Below are 23,354 nucleotides of genomic sequence, written 5' to 3'. Positions count from 1 at the left end.
AGTCTTGATTTCTGCTTTGCCTAACAGGATGTGACTCTTAGTGTTTATAGGGAGAGAGCCTTTGGTTCAGCCAGCAGCCCACGTTGAAAGTGTTATCCGAATGTTTCCGCAATACAGATGGAATGGGCAACATCTATCTTCTCTTTCGCAAGTGGATGCACTTCAGTGATTCCAAATATATGATGAAGGATGTTCAGGACATCCCATTCTTGTGTGGAGTCAGGTGGACGTTTGTGATCACACTAAGCTTTTTGGAATTCATTCAAATTTACAGTCAGATTTATCTAATGTAACATGCGCTATTAATTCGTATCACTGTGAATCCAGGAAAATATATTGTATCTTTCAGCTCCCCTGTTTCCCCCGACTGCTTCCTTCTTTCATTTGAACCCACTAATTCCACTTTCCCCCACAGGCACAGGATAGGTCAATGACTTACCTGTTCCATCTCTCTCTCTCTCTCTCTCTCTCTCTCTCTCTCTCTCTCTCTCTCTCTCTCTCTCTCTCTCTCTCTCCCCTCCCACCTTGTCTGGTCCGGTTGAGTTGTATGCGCTGAAAGGAATCATTAATCAACCGCTCTAAGCTTTGGGGCCCTTCATCTCTCCTTTAATTACTTTTGTTTTATGTCCTCACCAACATCCACAATAATTTATTATGCCTGAACAACCCAATGCTGTCCTGTTGGCTGTTTTAGTGTGTTGTGTTACATGCATACCGTCTGCAAATGTGCTCCTTTTGAAGATACTCAAAGCTGATTGGGGATCTGTTTTCAATCACATGCACACATCTGATAATAGGACCAGCATATTGATTTCCTCTGCATACTGGATTTACTGCTTTGAACGTGGTGTACCGGAGGAGCTCGTCAGACGAAGGCCTGCAAAGATACAAAAACGCCCCACACAAACTGGAGTACTGAGAGATGGACATGGACACGGCTGTAATGTGCACACCTCCAAGCCTTCAAACAGTGGATTGTACTGGGTAATATGAAGGGATGGAGAAAAAAAACACCCAAGAGCAAATATCTATTTTTTTCTCGTCGTTTCACATGTATGCTTCACAACACTCCCCAAGAGCAATTGTAAAACTTAAATACTCATGTTTAGTTTTAATTGTGTGTGTTGGTGCACGCATACCACAACTATAAGGATGAGATTGAGACGTGGTGCAGTCTAAACACGAGTATAATCAAATGTAATGCACAGAAAAGTAGTGCAATTCAGAACTGTTAATACCATATAGATTATGTTTATGTGTTTTAGTATTGCTGGTGTATTTATTTACATTAAAATTATATAAGGGCAAATGTGTATTTTACACATCTTTAATGAGATTATACACAGTGCAAAAGATGCAATCAATAATCGACTGTTTCATTTGGATGTGAACAGTACAGTATAACATAAAAATCTTTGTGAATGTCTGTTTCAGAGATGTAAACAAAGAGTGATGGAGGACAGGCGGTTTACTGCAGTGATGTTTCCCGATCAGCAAAAATCTTTGCAATGCAAAATGTTCACTCAGGCAGTGATGTGATATCTTGAATGTGACCTTATTTCAGCATTGGGTGTGGTGTGCAGATGTGTGACAAATTGTGTGCTGGCAGTATGCTGTGCAACAAAAATAAAAGGTTTCAGATTTTTGGGCCACTTTAATCAGGCAATGAGCCAAATAAAATGTAATCCCCACAAAAATCGTATATTAAGTGGAGACATGTAAATATATAGCTACAATGTGGTGTGCAGCACTGAGTGTGAAGGTGTGTCTGAAGCAATACATTTGGAAGCGAAAACACAGTAGAGTGTGTACAGGTGTCACAGGGTTGGATGAAATCCTGCCATTGTTAATGTATGCAATTTCAAAGATATTTTCTAATAAAAACAATACCCTCACAGTTTCGCAGAGTGCCTATTGCAACCTGACTCTGTGTCACTGTTACATCATGTCAACAAAGGAGGCATTGTACCAATAATTTTGTCATCATACCAGCTACCCCAAGGTTGCAATAGTGGCATGTAAAATATGTTTTATAACTCAGATGCACTCATTTCAATACCAGTTATTTATGCAAGACTCACAAAGAAGCAGGTCAGAGGTGCTGTGGCTTAATTCACATACACCACCAGGTCGAGGAGAATCCACAGGAGTTTAATGTGTTGCATTTAAACAAAGTGATTGTATGTATTTCTAAATTTCTCATGGCGTCAAGTAATAGCAGCTCAAAGTGGAAGTTTGGATTTTATGCTGTTCACAGAAATGCATTTTCCTCCAAGTGCCCACATTTACATGTTACGATTGCAGATGACAATGCGCCACCCTGCCATATTCCCTTCACCCCGGAGGAGTGTTGAGTCTTGCCGAGCAGCCGTTTAACCCAGATTAGCCCCGTGCTCTGATCTTCCGATAGATATTCAGCTGAGCTACTCCTCCGCTTATGCCTTCTTCCTCCACTTTCTCCCCTCCCTTCGGGACCTCTTATCTGGTTGCCGAAACATTTTCTCTGTTTTACAGCAAGCAATAAGTGATAGCGCGCACAGGCAGGGTGGATATAGCATTTTCTTATTATTAATTCCCTGTCAGTTTCTGTGGCCCTCAAAAAGAAAGGGCGACACAACATTTTCTGCAGAGCTCATCCTCGAAGACTAATAAACACGGCTCTGATAAGTGCCTGTGTTTTTGTCTACCAGATAAGTTCTTCTTTTAGATATATCACTGTCACTTTATTGGTTGGCCTCTTGGAGACAGCAGTGACTGACTGAAATATCTGAGAAGTGTCAAACAAGATTGGGGTGTCACCTTGTCTCCCAACAAATATGAGATTCCATCAGCAGTGGGGTTTTTTCATGTTGTTTTTTGCAGTTTCACAGTATTAAAACTCCTGAAATTGCATGAGTTTTTGGAGCCCAACTAAAGGAAAAACAACAAATTGGATTTCACACTAGGTGAATATAAAAGCTTTTTGCAGGTCACATTTTCACTCTGCATGTTGACAGAGTGATTGGTGCCTCTAAAAGTAAATATATCCTGGCTTCTAGTCTAGTCTTGGGAGGGTTTCTCTCTGGAGTTTGCATGTTCTCCCTGTGCATGTTTTCCCCAAGTAATCTAATTAGTTCCATTCCAAAAACAAACATTTGAGGTTAATTAGTGACTCTAAATTCCCCATGGATGTGTGTCTGTGACTCTCTGTTTCTTTGGGTGTTTCATTGTCTTACCCATAGCCAGGTGGGACTGACTCCACTCGCCCCAAATTGAATAAGAAGATTTAAATAAAGTGTTGCAGAAGATGGCTGAAGCAATAGATATGGCATAAATACAAAAAATACAGTCGTAGTTTTTGCACAAGAATGAAATAAAATTTGATTGAATGCATGAAAACAATTGTTTAAGGCACGATAAGGCAGGCAGAAGTGACTTTAATGAGTGGAGGACTCCTTTCTTCCTGGAATTGTGCAGAAATGTCCTTTCCTCGATGAACATTTGGCATTAATGTAAAAATGCAAGAACAAAATCCCTCATCGATTGACCAACCAGAAAACAAAGCCATAATATATATCGTGTATTTGAACAGGAAGCATGGTTGCAAGCATTGTTTCATTGGAAGTTTGTCATCACGCCGCGAGGTGTAAAAGGCGGTGGTCACACTGCAGCTGAAGGCAAAAAGAGGATGGTTTTCTGTTTGCAACAATCTCTGAAACTTAGTTCTTGAAAGTTGAAATAGTGGCCACAGTACAATAATAATGTATTGACTGTATTTTAATTTCTCTCTGACGAAGCCAGCATTCAGGGTCTGTGTGCAGCTCTGTGGCCAGAGGTATGCCTGGAAACAGAGAAACTACTTTTTAATGAGATGTGCAGAGGCATTACCCTTTCAGTGCTCTTCAGACTCTCAGAATGTTTTTATAGGACTGTCTCTTCCTCTTCTACACACTCACACAGACACACACATGGTTATCTGCCAGGAACGACTCTCAGAGCTGAGGATGTTGACTCTCCCACCTCTCACTGTTGTTAATCCCCCCTCAGCTCACAAGCCAGCGCGACTGGACGCAGTGGTCAGATGCAGATGAGTTTGAGCTGACGAGAACATGCATGTGTCTGTGTCACAGATGCCCTTTTTTTTTTACCTCACAAAGCATTTGCCTGGAAACTTTACTTATCAGCACTGTACTGTATCTCCAACCTCCAGCTCCAACATCGAGACTAGGGGCAGCAAACACAGTGCCCCTGAGCAACCTTAAGCCCTTTATGAGTATCCCAAAAGGCATGGCAGTAGAAAAGTGGTTGGTATGAACAACATGACGTGAATCTGTCATTGTTCACACTTCACACTTTAGCGCTTTTACGCGGTACCCTTTAAGTGATCCTTAGATTTAAAAAGACCGAATGTGTAAATGTTTCTATCTTTATCTTTCAATCAAATTCTCCAATTAATTGAGGAAGTGTTTCTTCTTTAATTCCGTCTTGTCTTTTTTTCTCATAGTTCTCATGCTTCACCACAGTGCCTTTAGGAGGGCAGATTTCACACTGGCAGGCCTGTAAAGTGTCACGTGATAGACAAATGTTCTGTATGTTGTGCAATCTATTGGCACCACCTTCGTGAGCTACCACATGTTTTGCACCACTGGTGTAGTTTATCACATGCCTATCTTGAGATAAACCATAGAAAATGAAGTGTTTGTGTTGTATGTTTTTCAGATGCCACATCCGAGTGATTGACACGTTTGGAACGGAGCCGGCATACAATCATGAGGAGTATGCAACTCTGCACGGCTACCGCACCAACTGGGGCTACTGGAACCTGAACGCCAGGCAGTACATGACCATGTTCCGTAAGAGCCGACTCACTCTGTCACGCTTCACTGTTCACCATGTCAGGGTTACTAGGATTTTTCAGAAATGCTGTAAATGGGTTACACGTTCGTATTTTCTCTGTTAAAGACATGCACACTGTCACACACTCAGACTTGTCACCGATTGACAGCCAGTGAAAATATGATAAAATGTCTTTGGCTCACTTTCTTTGACAGGTCTGACTGCATGTTCTCATTAATTTAGAGCAATTTGTTTAAAGCTATTTTCAGCAACAGCTCAGCTTCCAGCTTCTCTTCAAGTTGATTCTGTGCCTCATCTCCTCTGTATTACTTTTATTCTTTTATATGCTACACATTATGTCTGATCTGCTTTTTTCAAGGCAGTCATTGCTGTCTGTCCCACTTCCTGACTAAAACATTGACTTCGTAACTGTCTTGTGCATTCACACTGAGCTCTCAACAGTGTCATGCTCATTCAGCTATTGTTCGCACTCAGCAGCAGTATCATTATACCATCAATATCTGGCCCGCTGTATTCGCCCACATTTCACTCTGTCCAAAGCTATAATGAGTGGCTCAACCTTTCAACTGCATCCTACTTGATAGCGAGCAGCAGGAACTGTTGTTTATTACACCCCTGCAACACATGAGAAGGCACACTGCACAGAATAAAGAAATTAGCCGCGACTGTGTGGCAACAGGAATCTGCTTTAGACTTTTCTACAACATTCATACTGCCGTTGACTCATCAGTGTTTGGCTCTAACCAAGTGGAGTACCTGAATACACAGCAAGCTCCTCAAAACTACTCCCATAAATACTTTTATTAACCATCTCAGCCAAACATAGCCAACAGCAGCTGGCTTTGTGACATTCACTATTTATAATACTTAGCGCAGCAATATTCACGCTGACTGAGCCACTGAGCTGAAGCGCACAAAGATGTTTTCTCTACTTCTTCGCTCACAGTGAAACTTTCTTTCTTCCTTCTCTCTTTTTGTGCACCATTTTCTCTTCTCACCCTCCCTTTGTACTCATACACGCACGCACACCTACTCAGCTCACACACCAGACAACTCGTTCATGGGCTTCGTTTCGGAGGAGCTGAACGAGACGGAGAAGAGAATCATCCAGCAGAATAAAGTCAACAACATGGCTGTAGTTTATGGGAAAGAGGCCAGCATGTGGAAGGTACAGAGAATCGTTCACACATATCAACTGATATTTTAGTTGATGCTTCAGATCCTGTCTTTGCACAAAGCTTCATTTGACAGCACTTGTTTGTTGTCTACTGAAAAGGCAACAAACAGAATGCTGAAAAGAAAAACTTTGTTGATACGGTTTGAGTTGTAAAACATGAGAATGCTGAAGTGTGTACATCAGATGAACAAATACATGTACTGTACGTAGGTGGATGCACACATGTATTTATTTGCATCCGTTGCTGTATCCAGGGTGTTTTGAAATGAAAAGGGAAGGGGGGCTGTTTAGAATGTAAACAACAGTGAAAAGAGCGGAATGATGAGTGTAGAAATAATACTAGTTTACAGATGTCAAACGTTCACAAATTTACTGGAGCTTCAATTAATATGAAAGCCTTTGACTACCACATGTCAACAGTGTTGCCAGATTGGGCAGGTTTCCACTCAATTGGGCTTCATGGGGAACCTGTTTGCATTGTTTCTTTGTTTATTTATTCCAGTTGTGTGCTAATGACGTGTTCTTTTTGTGCATGAGTTTCGACAGAGGTTGAGGTTTTGGCTGGTTTTTATTGAGGTGGGTGAGTTTCATGTCGTGTTTGGGCTGGAAACAGTGAGTCAGATCTGGCAGCCCTGCTTGTCAACAAATTTGTGAAAATATAGAAATCAACCAAGATTCAACCAAAATGTTCTAATTGGTGCGAGGCAAACGGTTGTCAGCTGATCACATGAGTTTCACTCTCTTGCTTGAAAGAAGTGATCGATGGCTTCATTGACATTTTTAAAAACATCGATTTTACTTTCTTTCTTTTTTTCACCCAGTCTACTGGTAAATCCCCTGTAATTAGGACGCAAAAGAGATATATTTGAATCCCTGCTCGTGGTAAAAGTAAGCCAACAGATGTGGGGATACGTAGACAGTAAATCCCTCCCAGCAAAGCACACCCTGGATGTGTATATATGTCGCTTGAAAGCATACGTTTACAATACTGTATATCTGCATGCATTCTCATGAACCAGCATCTAATTAAAAAATGAAAAGAAGAAGAAGAAGAAATACTGCTATGTGCTGTGCAAATGTTTGAGGCAGCACAATAAAGTAAAGATTCAATTGTTTGTTGTTTATGTTCAGGAGTCTACCCCACACAAAGAAAACATTTTGGATTACATTCAGTGCAGCCACCTTTTGCATATAAATCACTACAGTTAGTTTTTATGGTCCTTGACATATACTGCACCTTGTTCAAAAGATTTGAAAGGAGTCATCTCATCTTCTGTGGATTTAGATTCTCTGATCCCTCTCTCTCTTGTTGTAATCCCTGACTGACTCTAGGAGGTAGAGCTCGTGGCTGCGTGGCGGCCGTACCATCTGCTGCAAAACCCCTTTATGTGACTGATTATAGTTCTTCATAATTCTAGATATGTATATTATTGTTTTCTTTCCTGAATATTCAGATTACACAATTCCCTGGTGGTGTCTTGTTGAAGATGAGAATCCCCAATTTTTTTTAATCCTCTACAGTTTAACACCGTTTGCACGACACTGGAGTTAATGCTCACCTTCTGCAGATGAAACCTCTGAGAGTATTAATGCACAGTTTGTTATTTGCACATGTCCTTATGCGGCTCTACATACGCAACTGTACTGTAAAGCTTAATTTACAGATTCTATTTCCCAGCCTTCTTCTTCATCCATTTAATATAGAGGCCCACAGTGGTGCCTTTATTGTTAAAATGATTATAGAGATGTTGTTCAGTGATATTTCTTCTGCACTCAAGCTCAAAGGGGTGATGAGGGGTTTTAAAGTACATAACATGGATCTTGAAAAGCTAGGTGAAAAACGTAGTGTATTTTTATCCCCCCGCATTCACCTGTTGCTGTATTGTTGTTTGTTCAGCTACACTTCTGTCTGAATTAATTTTCTTTCTATGTTTCCTTCTTTTGTGGCACACCATTAAATCTGACTGGATACTTTTTAGCTTCAGGTAAGAACCTACTTCTTTCACAAAATACTGCTATTTTGTCTCATAATAAAACAAAAAAACACCCTCGCTATTAACATGCCAAGGAGGACAACCTACTGTAATTGCTGTGTGGTTAAAGTGCAGACTAAATGGGCTAAACTGCTGCTGGCCTTCTTGCCAGTTGGACTTCAACGACAGAATTTCGCTGCTGTTCTTTTACCATTTCAACAATTTTGCCACAACTATTCAAATAATTGGAAAGTTGTTTAAATAATTATATGAGCACACATATTCTCAGAATTTACCAAAAGTTATTCCAGAGACTGTGTTCGCAACAGACTCTCAGGTTAAGTGCATCACAGCAAACACCATTCAAATTGTTGTATAAAAAGTTCATGTCAAGAAGTTCAAGGACTGGTCAGATATCTGAGGAGCCTACATACCTAACAGAATGTTCATTTTCTTCTTGAGGATGCGTACACCTTCAGCACAATTAGTACAACAAAGGTGGATGAGGTTTAGCAGCAAGGCTTTGTTCATTTTAGTTTAAAATTGCCCTGCAAACAGGAATTGACATGTTAATATCCTGAAAATCCTTTTTCCTTCCGGGAATACAAAAAATGAGGTGAGGGAGAGAAACCAGCACTGCAGAACACACTTATTACCGTTTCTAATCGAATACATGTTGAGAGGTAGCTCGGACACACACACAAACACACATACACCGTGCCAGACAGAGACTTGGAAGTGCAGGTTACGGAATCTGCACTCCTCCACGCCTCTGTTTCTCCTGCTAATTCATTGTCGTTGTCTGCTGCACTTAGCGCTCCAGCTAATCTCCTAATTGGCTGGGAAAATCCTCACAGAGGAAGCTATCGATTGCTACAGCCTCCAATTATGGCCCTGCAGGGCGGGGGTTGACACAACAGCAGAGGGATACAGTAAGCTGCTTAACACCGAACGGTCAATACTCTGGTCAGGGTTATGCTCTATTCACATTATTAGCTTTTGGTTGTTAACTAAAGCCAGTTGGTTTTTGTTCCCTTCAATTGTCAGGCTCAACTTTGACTTTGAAAGCGTGCCCCTCCGACACACCCAGAGAACGTGCTGCTTGATATTCTCTGGGAAAATAAGCAGAGATATGCACAAATGTGCTAGTAATGCCCACAGGAGTCTCACAAAGCCGCAGTGCGGAGATTAAAGACATTTTATATTTATCCATTTAAATGATTGTTTCGTCGTCTTTTTATAAACAATCTTTTGATTCAGTACATGAATGCTCAAAATCTTCAAAAAAGCTCTTTGAGCACAGAAGCTATTCAGCAGGTCATGAAAACCTTGTCACTGGTGAAAGAGAATTTATTAATGGTGAATGAAAAAATCAACATAAAAGTGTTTTGTTTTTTTAACCTAGTGGCCATGTGGAAAATGACAGGATATAAACAAAGTAATGAAATGTATGCTCCACATTCAAATTAAAATGTATATGCATACATATAAACATACCACTTTAACACATTAATTCACTGCTACTCGTGGGCTATGCGCACATCTATGAGCTGTGATCAAATCACCTATGATTGTTTAATTCGACAGTATGAACTGTGTTTTAATAGGTAGAACCCTACATTGTGCTTATAATTATACCAATTTCACGATGCAAAAATAATATTCTTAACGTGTTGGGTATCCACATCATGTGCTGAAAGCCACGCGCTGAAATGGCTCTCACAAAGAAGAGAAAGAAGTCCAATTTGCCACTCCGTGCTCGGATATTAAATGGTTATCTATATTCTAGTCTGTGCTGTACTTCGCTGGCTCATTTCTCTTCCTCACCACCTCCTGTCTTCACCCTCGATCTCGCCGACCCATCTTTGCCCCCTCTTCCAGCAGGGCAAGGAGGGCTTCCTGGAGATTCTCCACGGGTACATGGAAGTCCACGGCACGGTGTACTACGAGACCCAGAGACCTCCAGAGGTCCCTGCCTTCGTAAAGAACCACGGCTTGCTGCCCCAGCATGAGCTGCAGCAACTGCTGCGCAAGGCCAAGGCAAGAGGCTGAAAAATATATGACCTGTACGGGTGTTTGGCCTCCTGCATGTCGAGAGCCGACAGGCTGCTCATCTGCAGCTGCTACTCTCTATTTCATGGACTTGCACCTAGTACTAGTCACTTGTTTCTTTATTGGGTTGTCAAATTTAAAACATACTGATGTGAATTGCTGTTAATTATATAAATTCTTTAATTTTGCAGCTCTTCATTGGGTTTGGGTTTCCCTATGAAGGCCCGGCGCCTCTTGAAGCAATTGCCAATGGCTGCATCTTCCTGCAGCCCAAGTTCAACCCACCTCACAGCTCACTCAATCATGAGTTTTTCAGGGGCAAGCCCACATCAAGAGAAGTAAGTTCATTATATATAATCAACTCTCATTAGCACAAACTTATTAATCAGTATATTTTGCCTGAGTTATTAGATAATCAGACTTTCAAACTGTAGATCTAGAAGACTGCTTTCTTGTGATATTAAATGATCTTAATGTTTCACATGTCTTAAAATTGACATTCCAGTGTCAAGGACATTGTGCTTCACGTTAAGGTATGACAAGTGCTCCATGAATACAGTTTTGTTGATGTTTGACAGTATTGCACAATGTCCATACTGCTAAAGACTTACTTAACTGTGATAAATTTTGTTTCCATGCGCTCTACATTTATGCTCTGCATGTTAACATATTTGATCAATCAGATGGAGCCTTACTGCCCTCGTTTCCACCCATGATGTAAATGTAAGTGACTGAGGTCACAAAGTGTGTGGAGAGAGCTCACTGAGCATTGTGGGAGATGAACGGACACAAGCAGTCTGGGCAGTGAAGAACTTATTGTTAACCCCTATGCCACACTGTGAATAGCTGTAGTGAGTCATATTATCTGCTCCACTGACAGTGTATCTGTTATTCACGGAAGTTACTTCAAGTGGTGCAGAGAAGATCGAGCTAGACACAAAGTTACCGCCTGAGAGGCACTATGAATCCACTTTTTATTTCCAAACATGGGACAATTAGGCCTGTCACAATTTACTCGTCATCTCGGATTAAACCAAAGACAGACACACAGACAGACAGACAGACCTCAGAAGTCAACATAATGCTTGGCCTCTGAAATGTTGCTACTGGGCCGGGATGAATATTTAATCAGGGTCAAGAGAGACAAAATGTATCTTATCAGAAAAAGAAATCCCAAAGTACAAAAACATAACCATTCACTGAAGCGTTTGTATTCATCACAATTCATGTTACTATCACGATACTCTACAAATACATAATACTGTTTATTTCATGAATAACGGTGTTTTACTTGACTCTTCATCTGTGTGTATTTTGTAGGTCTTCTCTCAGCACCCGTATGCAGAGCAATACATCGGCAGACCTCACGTTATGACTGTGGACTATAACAACTCCCTGGAGTTTGATACTGCTATCAAAGAAATTATGCGGACAAAGGTATGTTCAGTCACAGGTAAAGCATATGTGACAGCAGATGTTGAGCTTCATGCTGTTGTTGTAACTATCAAACTTCATAACGATCAGTATCACTATCTCCACTTCCTGCATGTGGCTTCACAAATTCTATTTTTTTCATGTATATATGAGCCAAAATCAATGTATTCTACCCAGTAAAGTTATACTTACAGACATTTTCTTCTTCTTCCTGCCTGGAGTGCTGGAGTTGCTGCGGCCACTGTGAACCTCTTGAATTATTTTTAAACTTCAACCGTAGGCACAGTAGCTTCGCCACCAGTGTTCACAGCTAACTTTTGCTCCCCAGCCACTGTGACTTGTGGGCTTCCACAAGTTACTAGTTACTCTCTTTAGCGTTATTAAACTGGCTGAAGTTTATTACAGTAATAACTCTAGATGTATCCCTAAAACAAGATTTACAACCATTTTGTCGCTGGGTGATGGCAGTTAAAATGTTACTAATCTTTAAATTCTATATGTATTTTTTATGTTTAAAATGTATTAATTGCCCGCTCAGTAGCATTCCTGTAAATCTGGCCCACCTTCAGGCCTTTTTTATTTTTTATTTTTTAGTATCCACCTTGGATCTAAACATGTTCAGTGAAAGCATGAGAGTTCACTCATCTAAAATTATTATGAGAGCTTAGCAATCAGCAGTTGTTATAAGTTATACACATATATTTACATTCAAATGGAGGCCATTATTAAGGCACATTAACGACTATTTAAATAGCAAGTTACTTGTTCAGAAAACAACCCCACTCCAACATAGCACACAGAGTTTCACAACAAGTCTGACACTTAGATGGTGTGAACCTGTTGTCCATCGGAATGCAGTGATCCCATAACGTTCCCCTCTTCTGAGGAACATGACACTGTGAAGACATGCAGTGCAGTTGTGGTAGAGGAAATTGGTAGAGCAAATTGTCTCTCACTCAGAATGCCGCAGGTTCGATTCCCTGTCATACCCTGTCCCTGAGCAGGACACTGAACCCCCAAGTCGCACCCAGTTGCTGAACTGGCCATGTGTGTGTGAATGGGTGAATGCGATAAACAATGTGAATTGTTTAAGGGATGCTGAAGCAGTAGAGAAGTGCTGTATCAATGAAATCTGTCTACAAGTTTTGTTCAAAGTATTGAATTAGGTATTGGATGAGTGTCGCGGATGTTTGGTATCGGTTCAGAAAGGAAATTTGTGGTATCATACATCACAAACTTCTACAAATTCAAACTTCTGATCTGTCAACACTGCAGCAGGTTGCTGACATCAGGAAACATGCCAGAAGTAAAGCAATGAAAAAAATAACTGCTAGCAATAGGACTCAAAGTCCTTCACGGTTGTATTGGCTGAGTTACTCACATAGGTCATTTGGTGAGTTGATGTTAATGATGACCTCGGTTCACCATTGCGATGAATTGCCTACAAATCAAAATATGTTTCAGCATGTAGGCTGCAGTCTGATATCACAAAGTGCTGAACAATTTCAGATAGAAAGAGTGGACTGATGGTGAAATAGGATTCAGTCAGCTGCCATCAAACTGTCTGGTAGAATAGAAACAAAACAAATGACTAAAGATTGATAGTGAGTTAAAAAAAATATTGCACTGAAATGTTTCTGTGCCCAAATATTGTTTCCTTGAACTAATCACTATTTTTAGAGAGTGAATTAGGAGTTTCAGGAAAGTGAGATCTGGAAACAACAGATTAGTTGGTGGATGATTAAGTCATCGAGTATGCCGCATCACTAATGAATTCAGTGTGTATTGCCAAAGTTATTTTTACATGTGATGAAGTGATATATTAATAGCTGAAAAAAGCATGCATAGTGCATTCTGTATTGTTTTGTAAAGTGAAACAACCCTTCATGTTCTGCATAGAAAATACAGTTCTTCTCTGACAACACATCAGTTATAACCGCATGAAGAGAATAAAGACGTCATGTGCAACATGAAGGCAGCTGTCTGCGAGATCCACTAACATTCTGTAATAGTTAGTGCAGTCAGAAGATTATAGGGTGTTTGTATGGACATAAGATAAAAGGTAAAGTTGGAAGTGCGTGTGTGTGTGCGTGCGTCTGTGTGTTGTCAACTGTTCATCTTGTCTGTTTTGTCTGACAGACTACAGTTCAGCAGCACTATCTCCATCTGCACTGACAGACCACTGAGAAAGAGCTGACAGACCACTTCACCCTTCACTGGTGGCACAATGCCGCAGTTAGCAAGCAATGCACTCAGAAAGAAATACACGCACACACAGAGTCAGATAATATCATTCATTTATCAAAGCAAACACACAACTGAGACACTAAAATTGCATGGATCAGACATATCAGCTCATAGCCATTCACCTCGAAACAAATCCACAGTGCGTGCGTGCGTGCGTGCGTGCGTGCGTGCGTGCGTGCGTGCGTGCGTGCGTGCGTGCGTGCGTGCGTGCGTGCGTGCGTGCGTGCGTGCGTGCGTGCGTGCGTGCGGCAGAGGATCATGCTCCCTCATGCAGGACAAAGCAATCTCTGGCTGTCTGACAAGTTCTCATGTTCCAATAAATCCATTCTCCCAGTCTTTCTTTCTTTCTTTCTTTCTTTCTTTCTTTCTTTCTTTCTTTCTGTCTCTCTCTTTCCTCAAATAGTATTTGAGTAGTGGTAGGAGTAGTAATATTTTTCTTGAGAAATGCAGTTGCAGGACATGATTTGAGCCATCAGAAAATTCTTGATGTGGTTTAGAGCTGCAGTAACTAATCAATTGAGTCATTAGTTAAGTGTTGGAATCTGACTTATTTAAATTAATTACAATTATTTAATTTTTTTGAGTCTAAAAGCTTTATTTTACTTGGTCGCTTAACTACTGCATTATACTACATCAAATATTTTTGTGGTGGACTGTCGATTGGCGTAAATCCTATGCAGCAGCAAAAGAAATCTGTTTTGCAGGTGGATCCCTTTACTTTGCATGTAAATCAGGTGTTCAACTGTAAATGAAAGCAAGCATGTGACGCAACATGTAATATCATGAAGTGTCATCTTCCCACAGTTTGTGAACACTGGGAAACAGGCTGCATTTTACGTCATTTTCCGACATTTAAAACCAAATTTACTTGATCTAACCTTACCGCCTCTGTACAAACTGCTTCAATCATACGTTGGAGAACAGATCCCTGATCTCTGTTCATCAGACTGACGGCTCACCGTGGTAAACAAGTCATCCAAGATCGAGTTTGCCGCTGCACTCACGTCACTCCCACTGAAACACATTTCCAACACATCCTTTTAATCCTGGAGGTCATTCTCTCTCTTCCTGCCTACTCATTCTGCAAACCTGTGAGCTAAACCACCACTCACTACCACATGTTGCCTCCAGCTCCGCTCGAAGCTGTACCTGTAAATCAGAACATGCCCTGGGTCACCTTGCCTGATTAAATATTGCTGAACCAGTAAAGTGGCAGAAAGGAAAGACTTGTGTACCTACGTTATTGTTCAAATGTTTACTTCCCGTTCAGGCTTGCACTGTGGATTAGCATAGGCTTTGATCAGATTTGCAATGTGTGTAACTTTTTTAAATTGCATCATCTCTGCATACTTGCTTCTCAGTCCTTCTCCCTTGAAATGGGCCAAGCCTGATTTCACACATGGGTGAACATTAGGCTGTTTTGATTTCAGATTGGAAGTGCAATTTAGTGAGTCATGTATCATTTACAGAGGCAGGTCTTTTGCACTGGGGTCATACAGACAATCCACTTTGATCTATCTAAAGTCTTGTATTTGTGGATATAAGGGTAGAGAAGTGTGTTACATCGATGTAGCAAAATCCTTTAAGTACATTTTAAATCTCTCTTTGTGCGCTGGGGCTGAATTTAGATCTCAGCAATACAAAACCAGTTTATTAAATCAGCTGATTTCTCTATTTTTCTGAATCATAGCATTGGAGCTGAACCCTTTTTAAACGCATTCAGCTTTGTCTCAGACTGTCTATCATTCTGTATTAAACATATTGGAATTACTGAGCTGCACAAAAAGATATATAGTGTTTTCAGCTCATCTCTAATTAGGCCAATCAAAAGTGTGCTTTAGCTATAAAAGCGGCACATCACAGCAGGGGGATGATCTATTGGTATGCAAATAAAGCCTAATGAGTTTCCAAGTAATGACATACTGTGATTAGGCCTGGCAGAAACCTGACAATAGAAACATTCATCTACTGGAATTAACAAGAAGAGACAATTTATTGCAATTAATGTGAACAATGAACCAAAACACACAGGCATGCTCGAATGTGGGCGAAAAGTGAGAATAATGCCTTTTTATAGATTTTTGTGTGTATGTGTGTTTGATTTTCAGGTTGAGCCATACCTGCCTTATGAGTACACCTGTGAGGGGATGCTGGAGAGAGTCCATGCCTACATACAGAATCAGGTGAGGTCAAGTTTGTATCAGTACAAAAGCACGCAGGGTACTGCACAAAACAAACACATTCAAAAACTACTTCAGTCACTAGTCCTCTCTATCTCTGCTACGTACACGCTTTTCAGAAGCTCTCAAATTTCCTACGCCTCTTAATATTTCATGATTGTATGCATTCAGCACCCAGAACATCGTGTGTTTCAGCTCAAGTCTGCGGGTGTAAGCGAGAGTCGGTGTCTCTGTTCTCCATGTATGTGGACTTGTGATTAATCTAGATGATAGCTCTCGTTACGAGCCACATATCTGCCCTCCGGCTTTAAAACAGAAGGTCCCCTGACACTAATGAGAAGGGATGAGTAAGGAGAAACAGCACAAGTGTGAAGATGATGATGACGGAGGACCGGGATGAAAGAAAGTTTTTTTTTTAATGATCCCACCCTTGGAAAAACTGCAGAAGGTCTTAACAACGTTCCGCTTCTGACCTGCAGCTGGTTTGTACACTGAGGTTGTTTATCACAACACAACATACACTACTCACAAAAAGTTAGAGATGTTTTGCTTTCAGATGGAGTTTATGGAAAACATAAAAAGTTCCTGCTACAGTGATAGCATATCATGAAAGCAGGGCTTAATAATTTTTCATGAGGTCTTGAGCATCAATTACAGTGCCGTGCTGTTCACAAGTTGACTTATTGTCTTTTGAGGCATGGCATCCCACTCCTCTTTAACAGCAGACCACAGGTCATTGATGTTCTGGAGTACAGAGGTAAAAGCCTCGACACGCCCACTCAGCTGAACTCAGAGGTTTTCGGTGGGATTCAGGTCTGGAGACGGTGCAGGCCACCATGCTTTCCCCTTTGGTGTGTATGAGACCATGTTAATGTCGAAGTGGCTGTCAGTCAGCTGAAGCTCTGCAGAAATTGAGTGAGACAATGGAGCAAGAACCCTAAACATGCAAATAAATCTCCCACAGATTACTGAAAAGAGGAAATCCTTCTTCTTTGAACGACGCAGTCAGAGTCCATACCTGAGTCCAATGGAGGTGCTGTGCAATGTCCTCAAGAGAGCCATTCACGCTAGACATCTAAAGAGCACAGAGGAGCATTTCTGTCAGGAACAATTACCAACATTTCCTCCTGAGCATTGTGTACCTCTGATCAGCAGCGACTTGAAGTGCCAGATGGAAGCTATTGCTGCTGTAAGGAGGCTCAACTACTTATTAAAAACAAGGATTGGCTGAGTGTTATTAGGTTAAGGATTTTATGTGCGTGCGTGCGTGCGTGCGTGCGTGCGCGCGCGCGCGTGAGTGTGTGTGTGTGTGTGTGTGTGTGTGCGTGTGTGTGTGTGTGTGTGTGTGTTACTTGTGACTTGAGTGGAAATTAGATTCCATTTAATGGCCATTTAATGCAGAAAAATTTCCAAAAGGTTCCTATACTTTGATAGATAATGATACACCTGAACTTACTATAGGATATACATATAGCACATTTTATTATGATCTATTTTTTTTTAGGACTTTTATTGTCTGTTTTCATTTAGCATCATAAAATGCCACGGATATCAACAGTCACCATGACAACCAATTCTATCTAACAAAACAAAAGCTGTATGGGAGGAAATTATTCCAGTTTCTGGGCTATATGTAGCTTCCACCTCCACACCAGCAGCGAATAAAATTATGGTCCTGGTCAAAGTACAGGTCATTGAAACTGAATAAAACATCCGCAGAAGTCTGTTTCTTCACAATCACAGTTTCAATTGCTGTATTAGTTGCAGATTTAGGAATTTCTTTCAGATGCACTCCAGTCTATCTAAATTAAGCTTTAGCATACCTTTATTACTGCCGCCAAGGAGGTTATGAAATCACCCGCATTTATTTGTCTGTCTGTTAACCAGATATCTAAAAAACTAATTACACCCATTACATTTTAGTGGTGATCCGGATCAAAATAATTGTTACAATTGAAAATTTTCATTTCGCAATATATTGTCTTATCTTGTGTTCTTTCAAATTATGAAATAAAAGATGTAAAAGATGATCACCAAACTACATAAATCTGGATTTGGAATAGGTGTCATTTCCCTGTGTCCATGTCGACCCTTGCAAGAGGTCAGAAATCTCTGATTGCTCTTGTTGAAGGTGTTTCTGCTATCTACCACATACACATATACAAAGAAGAGAATTCCTTGGCATGTTTACACTTTTTGATTTCCTAATTATTATATGCAGTTCTTCTGCCACATGTGGGTGGGGGTGTTTGGCTGCATGTCACTTACCTGTCACACTGATACCTGCATGCGTCTGAAATGATCACCTGTCTCTTCAGAGATGAATAAATCTGCATTTAGTTGCACATTTTAACCCAAGTCAATTCAGCTCCATTTTACATGTTACTGCAATGTTGCGAGGTTGTGTGGTGACTAAAGCTGATGTCTGAATGCCTTTGGGCACCATCTTGAGTGACCTACTCTCCACTCTGCGCCTGGAGGCATCTTGGTGAGACACAAAACGAAGGGTTGAAACTGATGCTACTCTGCTAATGAGCTGCTTATGCTTCATTTTGCGTATGGGCACACTTTCAGTGCAGTTGGTTTGTAACCGCAACCTACAGCGTAATGATGCAGCTGATGGTTATGGCCTGGAGCATGTTGTGTAGCAGTTTTAAAGGCCTCCAGCTGATTCAGAATCCAGGAGATAGAAGATCACTTGCTGCTGACAGAACTTGTAATGGGACTTCTACTAAGATGTGCAAAGACAGCATTGGAAAATCCAATAATGCGCAAAAAATGATTTCAACATAAATTTCACTTTTCAGGATTTCTGTGCCCTGGAGCCTTCCTTCATCGGCGCCAACCTCTCCAGACAGGGGTCTGCTGGTGGCAGCAGGATGACAGGCCCTCTGTTTGTGCCCCTGCCCAACTCCACAGCGCTTGGCTGGGCATCCAACGTGACGGCTCCAAATGCCTGGCCTCCGCTCAGCTCCCTCAGGCTGCTCGTATCTCAGGAGGGTCAGTCGTGTGTGGACGCCTGTCAGTCAGCTGGTTTCATCTGTGAACCCGCACACTTCCGCTTCATCAACAACAAGGAGGCCCTGCGTGGGTAGGTCGGCCAAAAGTAAAGAAATATGATGACACTGCCAGCTTAATGCCAACCAGACGTGGAAGGCAACAAATTACTCACAATACTATTTTATACCTCATTGCCGATTTGCAGTATTTCTTTTTTTAAATTTATACTTCTTACTTTGTGCATATTTAACTGCTTTGCTTGCCACTTTAGAGTTAATCCCAATATCACTATCTGATCGACTAATCAAGTCTTAAGTCTGTCAAACACGTTCAACCAAGATCGACCAAGATATCAGTCTGAATATGAGTTAGTTGAACTATTGTTCAATGTCAAATTATTTACTTTTGAACTGAGAAACTCAGCCTGTACATTTTCCCTACATTTCTAAAATATCTGCACTTTTTGTGCATGCATTTCATTCGCCACTTCTGGCAACTTTATCTTAAGTTTCTTTTTCAAAACAGTCCACTCTTGCATCTGCCTAAGTGGCATCCCTTGTTAGCTGGTGTGTTTGAATCACTGGAAATTAATGAGCAGCATATTGAGGTTTTTTTTTTTTTTTTTTTTTCCTGGATCTCAAATATAAACTGTGCTCAAAAAGAAAGGAAGTTTTGTCTTTTGTTGTTATTATTGTAAGAATGCTTCCTTGAAATAAGTTTTATACTCATGGGAAGATCATTTACCTTGTAAATGGTGCCACACTAGTAAGGGATATGCATCTATGGGATAAACAGGAGAGCTGATTTTGTGAGCTGCTCCCATTAAAAAAAACGCCAGATTTTCTGTGCCAGCGCTGGACAGCTTCTCTGTGATGTTGACTCTTGTTTGATAGTCATTGATGGCTTGAGTGATTGAAGTGTGATGAAACAAGACATATTTGCAATATAAAAATCCCTTCAGCTAACAAACAAGAGCCTCAGTACAGTTGGAAAGAACCATTAAAAACCCCAACAGCCTGGCACCTCCTCCTCACGCACGTCACCAGCCCGTCTTCATTTGGGATTCGTCGCTGGTCAGACAACATGTGTTCGTTGGTTTTGAAGTGAGGACTGCTGGTCATTCCACCATATCCATTCCTAACTTCAGAAGTGATCTCCGATAAGCCCTGCTTTGTGGGGGCGAGGAGTCTCATCTTGGAGGATAGAGTTTGGTCCCAACCTGAGGAAATACGGAATTACCACTGGTTTCAGAATACCATGTCAAGCTCTCACTTCAGCTGTCAATCATACATCTGATTAACACCCAAAGAAACCAGAAGCTCAAAAACAAAAGTCAATTGCAGCAAAGAAAGGTAGCAGTCAATATATCCCACTGATGCTCATCCCACAAATACATGTCCTTTTGAATGTGGCCACATTTGATAATATATTATTACAGCCAAGAAGCCAATGCACTGCAAGTTTTCAGATTTGTGTGCATATTTTAACATAGAGTTGTCCTTGTGGAAGCACCTCAAGCCATCTGCAGTGCATGAATGGATGACTTCTAATATTGTCACTAAAAGTGAACATTATACTTGTGACTACATTTGGAAGGTACAATGATTAAAAACAATATTAAAAAAACATATTCTAATCCAGTGTAGCAGTGAGAATAAGTCCTCCAGGTGTTTAAGTAGTGCACTGTACCAGCTTCTGGTTGTTGAATCTTTAGTTTGCTTTTCTCAAGCACTGAGACGTCTAGTCTGCTGGTGCTGGAGTTTATTCTCCAAACACCCCACTCCTGACTATCTTTAGGTTTGCCTCTCCTTCTTTTCTCCTAATCTCTCTTTAAGTATCTGTTGTGTTGTACTTTTTTCCGTCTCTCTCAGTTTACAGTCTCACTCTCCTTTGTTTCTGTTCTCCTACTCCCTCTCTGTTCTCTGACAAAAGTTATCTATTTCATGCTGACATCCTTTGCCTTTCTCATAATTTTTCAAACTTCCCCATTGCTTCTGCACTCGCACCAGTTCTGCACTTCACTCATTGTTTTTTTGTTTTTTTCTAATTGGGTTTTGTTGTGATGAGAAAGCATTGACATCGCTCCCTTTTTCTCACCTCCGCGTTTCAGTTTTTTGGGGGGGAGGTTATGCCAATTCCCTTCCCTTTTCTATCACTTTCCCCTAAATGAAACATAAATGTGTTCACTGCAGCTTTGCTTCAATGAAACCCAAGAACTGTCATTTTTAGAGCGCTGCGTTTCACCCTTCAGGTTGGAGGTGCAGTGCGAGGTGGTCGACTCGGAGATCAACCACATCCTCCCTGCCTTCTCCGTGATGCGACGGGAGTGCGGCCTTCAGCGGGAACCGCTGCTCTTCAGCTGTGCGGGACACTCCCCTAAATACAGACGTCTGTGCCCCTGCAGGGACTTCCGCCATGGACAGGTGGCACTATGCAGAGACTGTCTATAATGACGGGACGATTGAAGGACGGGCCCAAAAGGAACAGACACATATTGGTGGTGGGGGGAGGGGACACTGGAAGGCAGCCACAGGCCAGAACAAGTGCAGAGCTGTGACAAATTACACAACGGTGAAAAGGTGGTCCCACCCTAAAACAGTAAATGTACAGCGAGGAGGAACAGGCATGCATGAATTCGGAGAGCTAAGACTTGTATAAGTGAGGACCGTGAACGATTGTAGGTTGATGTAACAGCTGCACAAAGCCGGAGACACAAATCCAACAGAATTTCTCAACATGTGTTGCCACAATCCCCTCTGGATGTCTGTTGACCACAAGACAGTTTTCTCTCTGGTGATAATATTCACAATATTCCGGATTTTAAACTGCAGTCCACAAAACTGGTTTTAACTTAGAAATTACACACTTTAAAAATTTGTGACTGCAGAGAAAGTGAGTATTGGGTTTCCAGTGTCATTTCATGATAGAGCCTTCAAATTTCTTGGTTTGGAAAAGGCAACCTTGGGTCAATATCCAATCTCCTCTTTGCACTTGGACAAAGGATGATGGACAACCAGGTTATCTCCTGAGCTTTTTCTCCCCTCCTCCAATGATGGACAGAGTCATTTATCAGACTGAAACCAAAGTCTGAGGTAACATCAGTCAATGCAATCATCTCTGGTCAAAGAACGAATGAGGAGAAGAGAGGACAAAGATAAAGGGCACAAGATTATTTTTCAATAAATAAACCTTTAGAGTGCTCGACCTGATTTTTAAAGAGTCTTCTGGGCTTTGTGATGGAAAAATCATGAAATAAAAAAAAATATGAATGGTTCAAAGTGTCTGATCTTAACTCAGTTTCTTATCTTTTTTTTTTTTTTTTTTTTTGGTTAGAGAATGCTCCTATTCCTGTCTGTTAAAATACTCCCACTAGTCACATTCATCTATATTTCCATCAATCTACCCACCTCCTGGGAGAGACACTTGATCTTTTTCACATGGACTTGACAGGTAGCACTGCTCGAAGCTGTCGAAATGAAGTGAGGTAAAAAAAAAAAAAACGACCGGAGTGGTGAGAAAAAAAATGGATTTAAGTCCGTTTTCTTGATTAACTCAAGCATAAAATCTTGATAACATCTATTTGGTTAGAGCTTAGGTATATGTGAGGCACTGCATCAACACCACCATGGCAGTTATGTGCAGGCTTGACGTAGAAGAAAATATAATGTGGTTGATAACAACATGAAACATACAGTTAAGCTTCAATCGCTTACATAATATATTAGAAAAGAGCAATGGCATCATCTGTTACGGCTAAAACAAATGTTAATAATTGACTCTTTTTTTTTTTTCAATGTGTCATGAGCAACTGCAATCTGATGCCTCATGCCGCACACATCACAAGCACTTTTCTACACAACAGCAGGGATCAGTAAAGCTGGTGGCTTTGTCGAGGAGTTGGTGTTGTGGAGCCTGTCGCCTGGAGCTCTACATCTAACAGCTCACAGTAGCAGCTATTTTATTCCACGGCTCCCCGCGATATTGAGAAAGAAAAAGAAAAAAAAGAAAAGAAATGACAGTTCTCCTATTTCAGAAAGTCATTTTGAGCAACAAATAGTGGCTTGAAATGTCCCTAATTCTGTGTATCATTTGGTCATATATTGGTCTTATCGTGTTCTTATATTCATCACTGATTTGAACACTTTTAATGAATAGTCACAAGATTCTAAGTTAAAGAAATTTTAAGTTGAAACATGAGCGATGAGAAAAGATTGACAGGATTGTGGACCACAGATTCTCACAGGGCAGCTTCAGCTCAGCCACACTCCTGGCCAGATTCAGTCCAAGAAATGCAGCTGAACTTGATGTCTTGTTCTGAATGAAATCTGGGCAAAGAAATGTATATGCAATACATGATATTCTCCACATTTATCTAAAGATTGTGGCAGAAAAAAAACCGATCGAAGCATCTGTCATGTGGCAGCTTGCTAAATGTTGTATTTATTGTTCAAACTT

General features: G+C 40.9%; 1 protein-coding gene across 2 annotated transcripts in view; it reads left to right on the top strand.

Annotated features, from left to right (window-relative positions):
* The window catches only part of LOC308110071 (alpha-1,6-mannosylglycoprotein 6-beta-N-acetylglucosaminyltransferase B-like), a 119,095-nt gene extending 96,210 nt beyond the window's left edge, over nucleotides 1-22,885 (top strand). For both annotated transcript variants that reach the window (XM_080464128.1, XM_080464127.1), the window contains 8 exons: nucleotides 4,699-4,832; nucleotides 5,874-6,004; nucleotides 9,868-10,026; nucleotides 10,230-10,376; nucleotides 11,359-11,475; nucleotides 15,828-15,902; nucleotides 18,707-18,990; nucleotides 21,151-22,885. In XM_080464128.1, coding sequence (XP_080320254.1) covers nucleotides 4,699-4,832; nucleotides 5,874-6,004; nucleotides 9,868-10,026; nucleotides 10,230-10,376; nucleotides 11,359-11,475; nucleotides 15,828-15,902; nucleotides 18,707-18,990; nucleotides 21,151-21,349 — 1,246 coding nt within the window. In that variant the 3' untranslated portion in view covers nucleotides 21,350-22,885. The remainder of the gene's footprint in view (nucleotides 1-4,698; nucleotides 4,833-5,873; nucleotides 6,005-9,867; nucleotides 10,027-10,229; nucleotides 10,377-11,358; nucleotides 11,476-15,827; nucleotides 15,903-18,706; nucleotides 18,991-21,150) is intronic.
* The last annotated feature ends 469 nt before the right edge of the window (nucleotides 22,886-23,354 follow it).

This window comes from Lipophrys pholis, assembly GCF_963383615.2.
Source record: "Lipophrys pholis genome assembly, chromosome: 5".
Lineage (NCBI taxonomy): Eukaryota > Metazoa > Chordata > Actinopteri > Blenniiformes > Blenniidae > Lipophrys > Lipophrys pholis.
Note: the sequence above shows the minus strand (reverse complement) of the source record. Positions and strands in the feature narration are given on the sequence as shown.